The following is a 13672-nucleotide window of genomic DNA, read 5'->3' on the forward strand; positions in this document are numbered from 1 at the left end:
GAGTTCAGTCTGAGAAAATGTTTGTTTAACTGAAGGTTCGTTATTCGAGCAGGAAACACAACTCACAGAATCGTCAATTCTCCGTTTTGTCTCCCAGGTGGCAATGGTGCCCAAGCACTCGTACCCCTATCCCACCGTGGACGTTCCTGACCACGCCCACTACACCATTGGCTCTGTCATCCTCGCCATTGGCATCACAGGCATGGTGGGAAACTTCCTGGTCATTTACGCCTTCAGCAGGTAGGACGGCCTCCTCAAAATGGATCAGTTTAAATTCAAGGCCGATTTTGGATCTTTCCTATATTGTTCAATATTGAGAAGAGTATGAAAAACAGTTAAGTATTTGTTCTTTGGTACCAGATTAATAAAAAAATTACAAAAACACTTGGATTCTCAATCGCTAGCTTACTTAAGGTCATGATGAAAGTGAGCGCCCTCTGCTGGATCATGTAAACAAGTAATGACAAAAGTAATTTACATTCTGTATGCACTTACGATATTTTGCAGATGCGTTCAACTCATCTATTGAGTAAGAGATGAAACAAAGGTCGTAATTATCAGAAAACAGCTCAGTTTTGTTTAAAAAAAGTTTTGCTCTTTGAAAGGTCTGCACATGATGACACTTGTCAGTTCAGTTGATTTGCTGGAGCTGAAATAAAAGGAGCGTGGCTGACAGGAGAATCTTTGTCTCAGCCCGATGTTTGAAGTTGAAATAATTGACCGGCGCTGCAGTTTCTCCACCTGGAGACTCAGAGGAAGGTCTGGTGGGATGTGATGGACTGTCACGTTTCTCGTTAAGAAGCAGACGGAGCATTAATCAGAGTCGAGGGTGACGAGTCTCCTCCTGCTGTGATAAGCAGAGGATCAGGAACCCGTGACGATTCATCGACCACACAGTCTGACTTTTATCTTTCATCACAGCACAGACAAACGTCTTTATCTGAAACACAGAGTGGCCACTTCTCCCGACTCTTTTGAAGAAGCTTCAGCACTTAAAGACGAGAGCGATCCACTTATCGATCAGAGCCTTTGTGGGGCAGGTATTGATCCTTCGTTAGAATCAGACCATGATGGATGTTCCATCGATCATGGGAGTAATTGTAGGACTGAAGTGATTTTTCCATGGAGGCTCTTTGCCTCTAAAACAGACGTCATGTCTCAGTTGTCAGGTCGGTTCCATGGTGCTGTCAAAAACCATATGTCACTTCAACCTGAGGTTAATGTGGCAGTTTTTGGGGTTTAATTTAGTCTAAATGAGCCAAGAAGAAGAAAAATACGACTTTTGATGTGATTTCAAAGACGTATGTGTAGCTGAAGTTAACATGCTCACCAGCCAACTGCAGCTTGGCCTGATTCCTAATGCTACTTTGAACCCCAGGAGGTGACAGCTCATCACTGTAGCGTCCAGTTTGTGCTCAGTCCAACATGAGTGTAGTTTCCCAATGTTTACAACAGGAGCGAGTTCTACAAAATAAGAATTCAACAGTTGGACAATTTGTACACGATGTCCCTTTAAAGAAAAACATCTTCAGATAGATGCCTTATTGATCACAAGATAAATTTAGAAAACATTCAAAGATCAACAATGCAAGTGAAGAGAGTTTTCTTGGCTCATGTAACATCCTTCCACCGATGGAAGGATTTACTGAGGCACTGCTGGGATTTGAACCCAGGATCTCCTGTTTACAAGACCGGTGCTTTGACCAGCTAAGCCACAGCGCTTTTGCCTATATGTATGTTTTGTAAGAAATTCACTTGGACCAAGATATTCTGACAATTTACATACTTGCTTTCTACTGCAACAGAACTCAGACCTTTTCAAACATCTGGATTTGTATAAAAACCCAGCATCAGTTGTGTTAATGTGTTTCTGTGTGTGTGTGTGTGCTGCAGGAGTCGCAGTCTGAGGACACCGGCCAATATGTTCATCATTAACCTGGCGATCACAGACCTGCTGATGTGCATCACTCAGACGCCCACCTTCTTCACCACCAGCATGCACAAGAGGTGGATCTTCGGAGAGAAAGGTACCTGACTGCACTCACTCTCAGGACATCACAGAAAAAACGTTTAGTTTGCTCCGTGACCCATAGGCTATAATGGAGGAGACAGGGTTTAGATGTTCATGCATCCTCTACTTAAAAGAGATTTGAGGCTGATTCATCGTCCAGATGAAATGTTCCACCTGTAGATTACACAGCGAATTTGAACCAGAGGCCAGGCTCCACTTTCAAAACCAGAAGTAATACATTTAAGTGTATTTTACAGGAGCTGGAGTTTAGGGAACTGCAGCGATTTAAAAGAAATATAAGATTTATTATGTGGCTTAAATATCTGTCTCTCCTCTGCTTTTCAAAACATGTCTTAACTGAGTACAGTATAAATCCACCATGATCCTCACCTTCCTCTTCTCTCACTGCTTTGACTCTTTCAGATCAGTTTTTCATTTCTAGGCCTTAGAGTGAGAATTTATTGAATTTCAGCTCAGACAGAAGAAGCGAGGTGTTTGCATTGGAGTGAATCCTCTTCGCTCCGAGGTCATTTTAATATGACGGCTCGCCAGGTTTTTAATTCCCCAAAGTGGAAAGAGAAGTAAGAGCAGGACGAGCAGAGCTGGAGCAGGAGAACGTTTTTTATCAGATGAATTTAAAGTGAGACACTGATGTGAAAAAATCACACGATGAAGAGTCCAACCGATTTATCAACTGATATCAGAATTAAACATATATTACATATCTGCGCTTATGTTGAGAGATAAGAAAACTTTGATTTTACAGAACAAACTGTGCAGAAAATATTATAATGTTTGTTTTCTTTGTTCATGTTCTATATATATTTCTTTGTATTTGTGTTTTATTTTTAGTTATTTATTGTCATCATGACATCAAGATGCCCCACATTTGCAAAACACACATGTAGTAGCTTCTCTGACCGACATTTCTTACACGCGCTAGCAGTTGTTGACCAATCAGCGCAAAGATGGTCAGCTGGCCAATCAGAGCACACTGGGCTATGAGGAGGTGGGGTCCTAAAGAAACATGAGCCAAAACCAAGTGTTTTTGACAGAGTCTGAAAAGAGGAGCTGCAGCGAAGGACAGTCTGAGGACACTGATGTGTTTTCTGAACATTAGAGCACATAAACATTGTACAGTCATAACACTAATTGAAATTATCAACCTGGGTATGAGCAGAATATGTCTCCTTTAAATTTTTTACTTCCTATTACCGGTATAAGCCCCAAAAGCCACATCTGTCTGTCTCTCGTCTCCTCTCTTCTCCCTCGTTTAATCCTTCCTGGCAGGTTTAATTCTCTCAGAAGTGTTTCATTGAGTGAACGTCAGCCTTTCAGACCTCAATTAACTGTGCAAGTCTCTAACAAAGCCCTTTAAAGTGCAGAGTATTGATCTGGTCATTAATCCACAGTTTGAGTGCTGGGACCTCGTTCTATCTTTTCAACTGGTAGTGATTAACGTTTCTTCAAGGATTGGAGTCTAAATGCTCCACAGAAGCTCAGATTGAGTTTTGTAAAACGTGATGTCTTCATCTTCGTCTGCAGGCTGCGAGCTGTACGCCTTTTGTGGCGCCCTCTTTGGAATCTGCTCCATGATCACGCTGACGGTGATCGCCATCGACCGCTACTTCGTCATCACGAGGCCTCTGACCTCCATTGGCGTATTGTCACGGAAGCGGGCCCTAATCGTACTTGGGGCAGCATGGCTCTATTCTTTGGGCTGGAGCCTGCCGCCATTCTTTGGCTGGAGTGAGGACACCCACACACACACACACACACACATATACACACACACACACACACACACACACACACACACACACACACACATGTTCTGTTATTCAGTTACAGTTACTAGTTACTTCTGTCTCTGTCTCGTCTGTAAGGCGCTTATGTCCCGGAGGGTCTGCTGACTTCCTGTTCCTGGGACTACATGACCTTTACGCCGTCGGTGCGAGCGTACACCATGCTGCTTTTCATCTTCGTCTTCTTCCTGCCGCTCTTCATCATCATCTACTGCTACTTCTTCATCTTCCGTGCCATACGCAACACAAACCAGTCAGTGTTTGTGTGTTATTTCTGCCCTGTGTTCTAATTTAAAAAATGTAGGTTATGGTGGTCCTAAATGTAAATGTTACTGTGTGTGTGTGTGTGTGTGTGTGTGTGTGTGTGTCTACGTGTGCAGGGCCGTGGGGAAGTTTCACGGCAGCACTCACAGTCACAGCAGCGGACGTGACTCTGTGAAGAGTTTCCATCGGTTGCAGAACGAGTGGAAGATGGCGAAGATCGCCCTGATCGTCATCCTGCTCTACGTCATCTCATGGTCGCCGTACTCCGCCGCTGCCCTCACCGCTTTCTTCGGGTAAAACACGACCCACAGGCTGATGCAAGAAAAATCAGATAAAATCCCTCTTACATTTTAAAACAGTTATCCGATTTGTTGCCAATGAGTTTCGGAACTTGGTGAAAAAAGCCTCAGAGAGAAGCCTAGGAGGACGGGAATAAGATGCTGAAGCTCAGAGGCACATTTTCAACCATCAAAAGCACATCTTGCTGAGTTTGTTCTGTTTCCTGCTGCAGATACGCCGACATGTTGACTCCCTACATGCACTCTGTGCCCGCCGTCATCGCCAAGGCCTCCGCCATCCACAACCCCATCATCTACGCCATTACACACCCCAAGTACAGGTAACACACTGTGTAAAGGTTACATCTCACTGTGTGAGTTGTGATTGGCAGCTTCGAATGGCAACAAATAATCGAACGAGCCAATTTCCAAGTGTATTTATACAAGAAAAATAATTAGTTAAGAGAAAAAATCTATTTAATGGGCCTGTACATTTTAATTTATTTCTAAACTATCTAATGTTTATGTCTAATAATCTAAAAATTATAGAAATGTAAAACGCTTATAACCATTTTCCTGAGTGGACCCTCCTCACTATTTACAAAAAATGTCGATACTCTACTTATTTCTCTTTTTTTCTCTAAATACCAACACGTCACTACCTTTAAGAAGCCTGAATGTTAAAGCATCAGTTTGACTCTCTGCATATTTGACTGGTGCCTTAAACCTGACTGCAGCCCAGTGAGCCGCCGCCGCCGCTCATCCAGGATCGATCCAATCAGAGAGAGCCCCACTGCTTTAAGTGCTCTACAACGTCCGGCTCCAACTAATCGCTGCTCAGTTAACCTGAATGTTAACTGGGCTGCAAAGCAGACACCCCCCCCACACACACACAGGAGATTTAAACGGTTTAATGCAGGACACCTGACCTTGATTGTTAAGAGATTTGAAAGCTGCAGGATCAAAAGAAGACAGCTTATATAACTGTTTTATACAACGACAATGTGCTTTTAGTCGCTGGAGACGACTCGACAAGTAGAGGAATGACGTTTGATGATGAGCTCGTTATTGATTAATAAGTAAACAGCATTTCATACACAATGGCTACTTAGCAACATACACATAGCTCGTTTAAAGGAAGAATTTATGCGTCTGTGAAGATCAACACAAATGCATCTGAACAATACTTAAAGTTATAAAAGAGACATAGATAAAATAGTTCACATGTCAGAGTAAGTGTGTGTTCCACGCTCCAGGCTCTAGATGGATAGAACTGTCCTGTAATGCCTTGTTCACCAGGCGGAAGGTGCTCTCTGCCGATGTGGTTGAGCACCTGGTGTATTGGGGGGTGAATACATCATTGTGATTGACAGCTGGTGCCCATGTCAAACAGGGGCTTCCGAACAGTAGCTCACAAACCAACAGGTGACGTTGCATCTCTCTCTCTCTCTCTCTCTTTCTCTTTCTCTCTCTCTCTCTCTCTCTCTCTATCCCTCTCTCTCTCTCTCTCCAGGGTTGCGCTGGCTAAGTACATCCCGTTCCTCGGTGTCTTGCTCTGTGTTCATCCTCGTGACATCCGCTCGTCCAGCAGCAGCTTTGTGTCGACGCGTCGCTCCACTGTGACCAGCCAGTCCTCCGACATCAGCAGTCACTTCAGACAGCACAGCATCGGCAAGGTCCGCCTCTCCTCTGTGTCCGACAGCGAATCGGTAAGCTCCTACCTGTTACAGGCTGTGAAAGCATGTTCAGTGATGTGCAACAGAGAGAGAGGAGATACTATACGGTGTGTGTGTACGTCAAAGTGTGTTTTTCCATGCAGGGTATGACAGACACAGAGGCTGATCTGTCCAGTATGGGCTCCAGACCAGCCAGCCGCCAGGTCTCCTGTGAAATCAGCAGAGACACCACCGAACTGCCCGACTTCACACCCTCGTCCAGCTTCAAGTCCAAGTTGAAGAGCAACGACTCGGGCATCTTCGAGAAGGTAAACCCCTCCTACCTGTCAATCAATTCACTCAATTTAATTGTTGATCTCTCGTCTCAAGAATGGTACAAACATAGACTGTAAATAATGATGGGCGACATGACAACTCCCAAAAGTGAAGCCAAACCATCTTAGTTAGGGCCATAAACCTCACCTCCTCCATGTAAGCAGATTGGACGTGGATCAAACTAAATAAATCAACGTAGGGGCTGAGACGTCATGATTGACAGCTCATCCCGTATCCAGGATAATTTAGCCTCACAGATGCAGGAAACTTTAACGGGAACTAAGAGACGTGTCGTTCGTCTTTACAGTGAATGTTACAAATGCTAATCAGAGAGACAGTTTGTCAAGAGGATTGACTGGTGCTGGGTTTACTGGGAGCTGGACGGGGAAGTGTGTAACAACTTATATTGAAAAGTTTAAATCTTGTATCCGACTTTTTGCTGAGTTTGTCCTGGTCGACCTTCAGACAGTGTGAAAACAGAAGGAGAAGGATTAGACAGCAGATCTCCACAGCGGGACCCTCACAGACTGTGTCAGGAGGCCTTTTACCCGTCATGCAGATTATTAACGTAACACTCAGTCAGGGATGAGGATGTGAGGGGTCACCTGAGGAGGATTCTGGGTCATTTTGTGGGTTAGTTGAGGCAGTGAAAGCGTATCTTTTAATCTGCTGCTCTTTTTTTTTTAACTCTTTAATCTGCTCAATGCAATTTTTTGCTCGGACCAGAAAATCCTCTTTTAGATCTTAATCATTGACTGAATTCTGACATTTCATTTTAAAAGGCATAAAATATGATTTAGTAATACTGCACTTTCTCTGTGTGATGGTAGGTGTTCTTGAGGAGGACGTTTATCATTGTGAGCTTATATATTTTTATTTTTTTATTGTCTAGTCCTACGACACAGATTTCTCAAAGACAGGAGTCGGTGAACGCAGCAGCGTCCCAAATGTGAGTATTAGACAGCAGCCTGAATCATTAGACACATTATCAAATTAAGACACAGATTTTGACATGACAGCTTCTAGAACTGAAGCCAAAACATCTGGATTGCCCCCTGGTGGCTGGCTGCATTAAAATCCAATCCATCTAATCGTTGGTGCTATAACAATCAATTTTCCTGTGTCACAGAGCGGAGATTACGCAGACGGACACGTCACAAGAGGCACGCTCAGTCGAATCCCGAGCATCGTCGTCACCTCAGAGACCAGCCCCTTCCTTCCCATTGGACGGAATGGTTCACGCAACGCACGCACCAAAACAAACAACTACAACAACAACAGCAACAGGGGGGCAGGGCACGGGTAGACTGACTCCAGCAGCCAATCAGCTGCAGCCACCACATCAGCTCACGTCCAGTCACATATCTGGAAACGTAGAGTTCAAACACATCTGAAACTAAGACGCACACAAAACCATAATTTATTTTTTGATTTATGTTTCAACCACAACTTATACTGAGGCTGAGAAATCTGAATAACAATTCATGCATTATAGAGCAACATAACACCTTAAGCTGGAACACACTTCCTTCCTTTACAAGTGCCCCATATTGGTGAATTTAGAACAAATATGAAAAAGGTAAAAGGCGCGATAGACGTGAAATTAGCTTCTTTCACTTGCTCGCTTGCTTGATGGAAATTGTTGAACCAGACCCAGAAAGTTACATAATGCAATGCCGCAAAAGCCAGAATCGATATTAGGTTTACCTAAATTGTAATTTTGTGTGCATCTAAGTCACTGAAATATGAACTGTATCTACTAAAGCTTTTATGAGCTACTTTGATACAAGTATCTAAAGTATAACATACACAGAAGGACGCGGCCCCTGAAGTGAGACACAGTTTATTTAATTTGAAACTGCTTATTATACAACTGAAGACAAATTTATATCTGATAGTGTTTCTTTTATTTCTTAAACGTAATCTTTAACCGAAAGAAAATAGTTTTCCTGCTCCTCATTTCTTGTCCCTGATTCGTAATGTTTAAATAACGACTCGTCATGTTTCATGTTTTGTTCTATTTAGACGAGTTCCTCGTTTCCCTCCAGCGAGAGTGTTCTCAAGTTTTAAGAAAAAGAAAAGTGTTAATATGAATTAATGTGTGTTGAGATTTTTAAGCAGCACATTTTTGCGATTTTTCTGTTTGTATTTGTATTGTCTGTTGCTTTGGATTGAAATCTTCTGTTGTGTTTTTTCCAACTCAGTTATCTGCAGAGTGATGTGACAGGGGTTCGCTGTTAGTTAAACATAAATGTGAGTTAAAGAAAAACACTGTGTCTTTAAAGAGTGTGGATGGTAGTTTCTTTCTTTGACTCTCTCTGAAACTACAGACACAAGAGCACAGATAAATTGGGAATTTATTCTACCAGGACATTAGTTTTGTCCTGAAGAGCAGGAGGTCTGAGCCGCTTCTTAAATTGTTTTTATAGTTTATATTTCGTAGTTGCGATAAACACTTCAGTTAGGGCTCATCATCAGTATTTATCAGTATTTAGGCAGTTCGTGGAAAGCACAGAATGGAGTTTACAGACAAATGTACCAAACTATACACGAACATTCTCAAACCAAAGCGTGACCAAAAACGATAAGGATAAACATCTTGTTTTGAGCCTTCTTCCTGCCGATAAATGATCCTGGTAAAAGGGAAGTATTCAATTACAGCTAGTTTTTAAGGATCATTGCTGCCAGAGTCAAGTACTGAGATACACTTTTTGAGGGGAAACCTTATATTTTTTGGAATCCTTCTGCCATTATTTGGGTGTTTTTCCACTTTATGGAGCTAAGCTAAATTCTTGCCTCCGGTCTTTGTGCTGATCCAGGCTGAAAATGTCCTAGACCCATGAAAGTGTTTCCATCTGATATCAGATTTGGATAATATTTAGGTACAGGGACAATCAGTAGGATTTTCCAAAATGGCAGTTATCTTTCTTACTCAAATCCCCTCATGCTGGAAGCCCTGAGGCCTGCAAATGCACTTTTGTTAAGAAACAAGTTATTTTTAATGGTTTTCAAAAAGTCCCCGTGTTCTGGTGTTGTTCAGCTCGTTTTTATCTCCCTTTTCTTTATTTCATTTTCCTATTTGCATCTTTGAATTGTATATTTTGCTGAATGTTGATTTAGTGGAATGTGATTGTGATGTTGTTGGTATTCGTACCGGCGGTTAAAGGGGATATTGGTGTTGATTGTAAAGTGGCTCTTGAAAAGCAAATCTTACCTGTTGGTCTGTGTGGAGTTCACGAACATTCCCTAACAATCTAATTGAATGTTTTCACAAAACACATACAGATTTCCTCTCATGACAGATTGCCATCAATGCAACGAGTCAACAAAGCCTCAACAAAACTAAAACTAAAGATTGTAGTAGTCTTAACCGATAAAAAGCTGCAACGTCAGACTGTTCACCATCTGAGCCATGCTAGTGTGCCTAGTGGCTAAGCTAGTATTTAGCTAACATTACTAATATGTTGTAGATGCTAACTGGGCTGTTAAAGTGTTGTAATATTAGCTATAGATAATCCAAATTAAGGCTTCACAAAACCATCTGTGGGGCCCAAGACTAAACTAAAGACTAAATTATCAATTATTAATCTGAGGCAACGTTACTCAAAATGTCTTAAACTGGTCTATTCCATTAACTAGTTTGCCTTTAGCTTAAAACCTCTTTACGTTAAATCTAAACTACAACAAACTTTAATTAGCTAAACTATAACATGTAATCGAGATTAGCTGCTTTAGCTTAAATACAGGCTAAAACCATATATTTCAGCGGATAAACTGTTGGCTACGCTTTGTGGGTAAAGACTAAACTGGTGAACGTAGAACTAAAATAATCTGTGAGGCAACGTTAGTCAAAATGTCTTAAACTGGTCAGTTAGTTTAGCTTTAGCCTACCTTAAGCTAAAAGCTTTTTACATTATAGCCACACTACAACACATTGTTAGCTAACCTATTACATTGATTAAGATTAGCTGCTTTAGCTCGAATACAAGCTAAAACCAAATATATTAGCAGCTTAACTGTTAGCTACACCAACTCAGCAATTTTTTGCCAAACCAAACAAGCTTTGTTGGTAAAGACTAAACTGGCTAATATAGAACTAACCTACACTGAAAGGCAACATTACCCAAATGTCTTCAACTGGCCTGTGAGTTAACCTTTAGTTTACATACAGCTCAAATGTTTTCACTTTAGCTAAACTACAATAAACTGTTCAATTAGCTGAATTATACCACCAGCTAACCTTATCAAGAATAGCTGCTTTAGCGTAAATACATTGTTGTAGTTTAAAGCCTGAGGGATAGAGAATCAGATTACATATTCTGCGCTGATGGCTTTGATTTATAAATGTATATTCACTTCCATCCTGTTAGCAACACAAACCTCAACCTCTGCATATTTTCCTAATATTTTCTGCTAGAGTGTGATGGCAGAAAGTGCAGTATATGGTAAATCAGCAGTATAATGCAGTAAATCTCCACACCGCACAACAGTGTAGTAATAATACTGAATATATATGCAGGTGTTTGATATAGTAGTTCTTGTGTATTGAAATTTCCGTTCCAGAAGGGTTGACGTTTGAGAATGGAAAGAGGATTTATGGATGATTTGTCACTCCTGTTGGTCTTATTTATTTTTCTAAATAAATATCTATTATTCAGTGTGTACCTCTTCATTTGTGTCAAAGAATTTTTGCGGGTGGTCCAAACATTTGTTCAGTTTAAACTATTTATATGAAATATCTTTTTCAGTTGAAAAACTCAATATCACGTTGAAATCATAGGTTGAAATAGGTCACAGATGTATCAGTGAGAGTTTTTCTAGACTCTGAGTTATTTCCCCAGACAAAAAATTATATTACTGATTTATAATTATCTCACTATATTTAAAATTGTTTGCCTTTATTCTCAACTTTTCACATTTTTTTCGACATTTTAACTGTTTTTTAAAAGAAATTCTCAGATAAAATCAAACTATGATATATTTGAACTTTGTTCTCGTCATTTCAACTTGTTTGACGTTCTCTCACTCACCGTACATATCAGTACAAAAAAATAAATAAAACAACTAAGTGACATTTTGACATTTTTCTCAACATTTCTATTTAATTTCTACTTTCTATACATTCATGATATGAACCTGGTTTTATCTTCATATACATTCTATGGTATGAACCTGGTTATATTTGTGTACACAGTATATGGTATGAACCTGGTATTATCTTTCTTCACATTCATGGTATGAACCTGGTTTTATCTTTATATACAGTCTATGATATGAACCTGGTTTTATCTTCATATACAGTCAATGGTATGAACCTGGTTATATCTTTATATACATTCTATGGTATCAACCTGGTTATATCTTTATATACAATCTATGGTATGAACCTGGTTGTATCTTTATATACATTCTATGGTTTTATCTTTATATACCTTCTATGGTATGAACCTGGTTATATTTGTGTATATATGTTATGGTATGAACGTGGTTTTATCTTTATATACAGTCTATGATATGAACCTGGTTTTAACTTTATATACATTCTATGGTATGAACCTGGTTATATTTGTGTATAGAGTCTATGGTATGAACCTGGTTTTATCTTTCTACACATTCCTGGTATGAACCTGGTTTTATCTTTATATACAGTCTATGGTATGAACCTGGTTTTATCTTTATATACAGTCTATGATATGAACCTGGTTTTAACTTTATATACATTCTATGATATGAACCTGGTTATATTTGTGTATACAGTCGTTGGTATGAACCTGGTTTTATCATTATATACTGTCTATGGTATGAACCTGGTTTTATCTTCATATACATTATATGGTATGAACCTGGTTTTATCTTTATACACATCTATAATTTTATCCTCCAGTCTCTGACTGGCTCCTGCCTCTTTAAATATAAACCCAGCTCTATTAAATCCACCGGCCTCCCGCTCCTCCTCCCCCCGGCCTCCCTCCTCCTCCTCCCGGCCGCCCTGCTGCTCTGCCCGGCCCGGGCACCGGAGCAGGATCCCGGACTACGGGCCGTAGAAAGTCCCCTCGGTGTGAGACTGTTCACGGAGTTTCAGTGAGAGACTCAGCGGCAGGTTTGCACTTCTCTGCCCGTTTCCACACCGTCTCGGTCGGCGTCTGTCCCGCTGCTCTGTCCGGGTCTAATCCCTCCACCCGCCCCGCCATCATCCCCACCAGCCGGCAACAAGTGGCACCGCTCGCCCGGCTCCCAACGCCGGAGGCCGGGTCACACCGGGAGCTGTCCTCCGCTGAATCTGCTGCTGGTCAGTTAGACTCCAGGCCTGGAAATCAAGTGTACCTGTTTCCATAACTTTAACTTATTCGGTTAATTTTATTTGCAGGGTGTTCGCTGGGTTCTGTGCACGGTGCGGCCCTGCTGCTCGGCGGAGTGCGGGAGGCAGCAGGAGCAGGCGGGCGGTGACACACCTGAGAGCAGGTGAACAGTAGAGTCAGTTCGTTCAGCTTCAACAACAGCAACTACAAACACTGGCATTCAACCTAAACTACCAGTAACATTAGGGTTTATAAATTTATCTTTATGTTTATTAATCTAAAAGGAACAATGATCATGTGTCCAACATGTGAACATGTCAGATTCAGTCATACAGGACAGTTTTCATCAGCAGGTCGATGGAACAAACATATTAACACACCAAAACACAGACGCACAAACGGAGCATAAATAATAATCAATGAAATGACTAAAACAGGAAGGACAGCGGCAGTAAAGAGGTCAACAGATGAGAAAACAACTTCAAGCACATAAACATTAATACAAAACATAAACACATATAATTAACACTGTGATCTTACACTTTTAGATTTATCATTTTAAAACGTAATTGTTTTTTCTTTACATTTACTTCCTGCTCACTGCAGCGTTCAAAGACTATTTCCTTTTGAACATATTATAGTTATTATGGGATCAACATGTTAAACAGCTCTCAGGCAAAATCATTAAAGTGTGGAAAAGGAAAATGTGTGTGTGTTTGTGTGTGATTGTGTGATCCTTTAGCATTATTAAACCTGCTCTGACCTCAGAGCTCTTGTGAGTAGTTTGTCTTTTTAAACAGCTTCTTAATTGAGCTGCTTGTGACAAAGGTCAGATCAGTAAATAAAACGACGAGGAGGGAGGAAGGTTACAGACCGAAGACATGATGCCTCCTAAAAGTGAAGCTAAAATATCTAGATCGCCCCCCGGTGGCTGGTTGCAGTCATAAATCCGCCTCCTCATTATTAGCAGATGGGACATGGACCATCTCCAGGTTGTCTCTGTCAGATTCCTCTGTGACAAAGG

General features: G+C 41.1%; 2 protein-coding genes and 1 non-coding gene across 8 annotated transcripts in view; 2 read left to right on the forward strand and 1 right to left on the reverse strand.

Moving 5' to 3' along the window:
* The first annotated feature begins 94 nt into the window (after positions 1 to 94).
* LOC133965805 (melanopsin-A-like) lies at positions 95 to 11006 on the forward strand. Its single transcript, XM_062400357.1, has 10 exons — positions 95 to 240; positions 1894 to 2027; positions 3557 to 3760; positions 3898 to 4069; positions 4197 to 4373; positions 4592 to 4699; positions 5872 to 6067; positions 6178 to 6342; positions 7242 to 7298; positions 7479 to 11006. The coding sequence occupies exons 1-10, from the start codon at positions 104 to 106 to the stop codon at positions 7653 to 7655; spliced, it is 1527 nt and encodes a 508-aa protein (XP_062256341.1). The 5' UTR covers positions 95 to 103; the 3' UTR covers positions 7656 to 11006.
* trnat-ugu (transfer RNA threonine (anticodon UGU)) lies at positions 1649 to 1722 on the reverse strand. The gene has a single exon. It is a non-coding gene; the product is annotated as a tRNA-Thr (tRNA).
* A 1315-nt stretch (positions 11007 to 12321) lies between the features above and the next one.
* LOC133966498 (LIM domain-binding protein 3-like) overlaps positions 12322 to 13672 on the forward strand; it is a 33856-nt gene continuing 32505 nt past the window's right edge. For all 6 annotated transcript variants that reach the window (XR_009923954.1, XM_062401455.1, XM_062401457.1 and 3 more), the window contains exons 1-2: positions 12322 to 12638; positions 12717 to 12811. The gene's annotated coding sequence lies outside the window, so the exon portion shown is untranslated. The remainder of the gene's footprint in view (positions 12639 to 12716; positions 12812 to 13672) is intronic.

Source organism: Platichthys flesus, chromosome 12, assembly GCF_949316205.1.
Source record: "Platichthys flesus chromosome 12, fPlaFle2.1, whole genome shotgun sequence".
NCBI lineage: Eukaryota > Metazoa > Chordata > Actinopteri > Pleuronectiformes > Pleuronectidae > Platichthys > Platichthys flesus.

What these genes read in the sequence shown, in the direction of transcription:
- LOC133965805 (XM_062400357.1), top strand. Translation starts at nt 104, where the DNA reads ATGGTGCCCAAGCACTCGTACCCCTATCCCACCGTGGACGTTCCTGAC. An exon ending in GTCATTTACGCCTTCAGCAG is followed by an intron (nt 241 to 1,893) that starts GTAGGACGGCCT and finishes TGTGTGCTGCAG; the next exon opens with GAGTCGCAGTCTGAGGACAC. An exon ending in GTGGATCTTCGGAGAGAAAG is followed by an intron (nt 2,028 to 3,556) that starts GTACCTGACTGC and finishes CTTCGTCTGCAG; the next exon opens with GCTGCGAGCTGTACGCCTTT.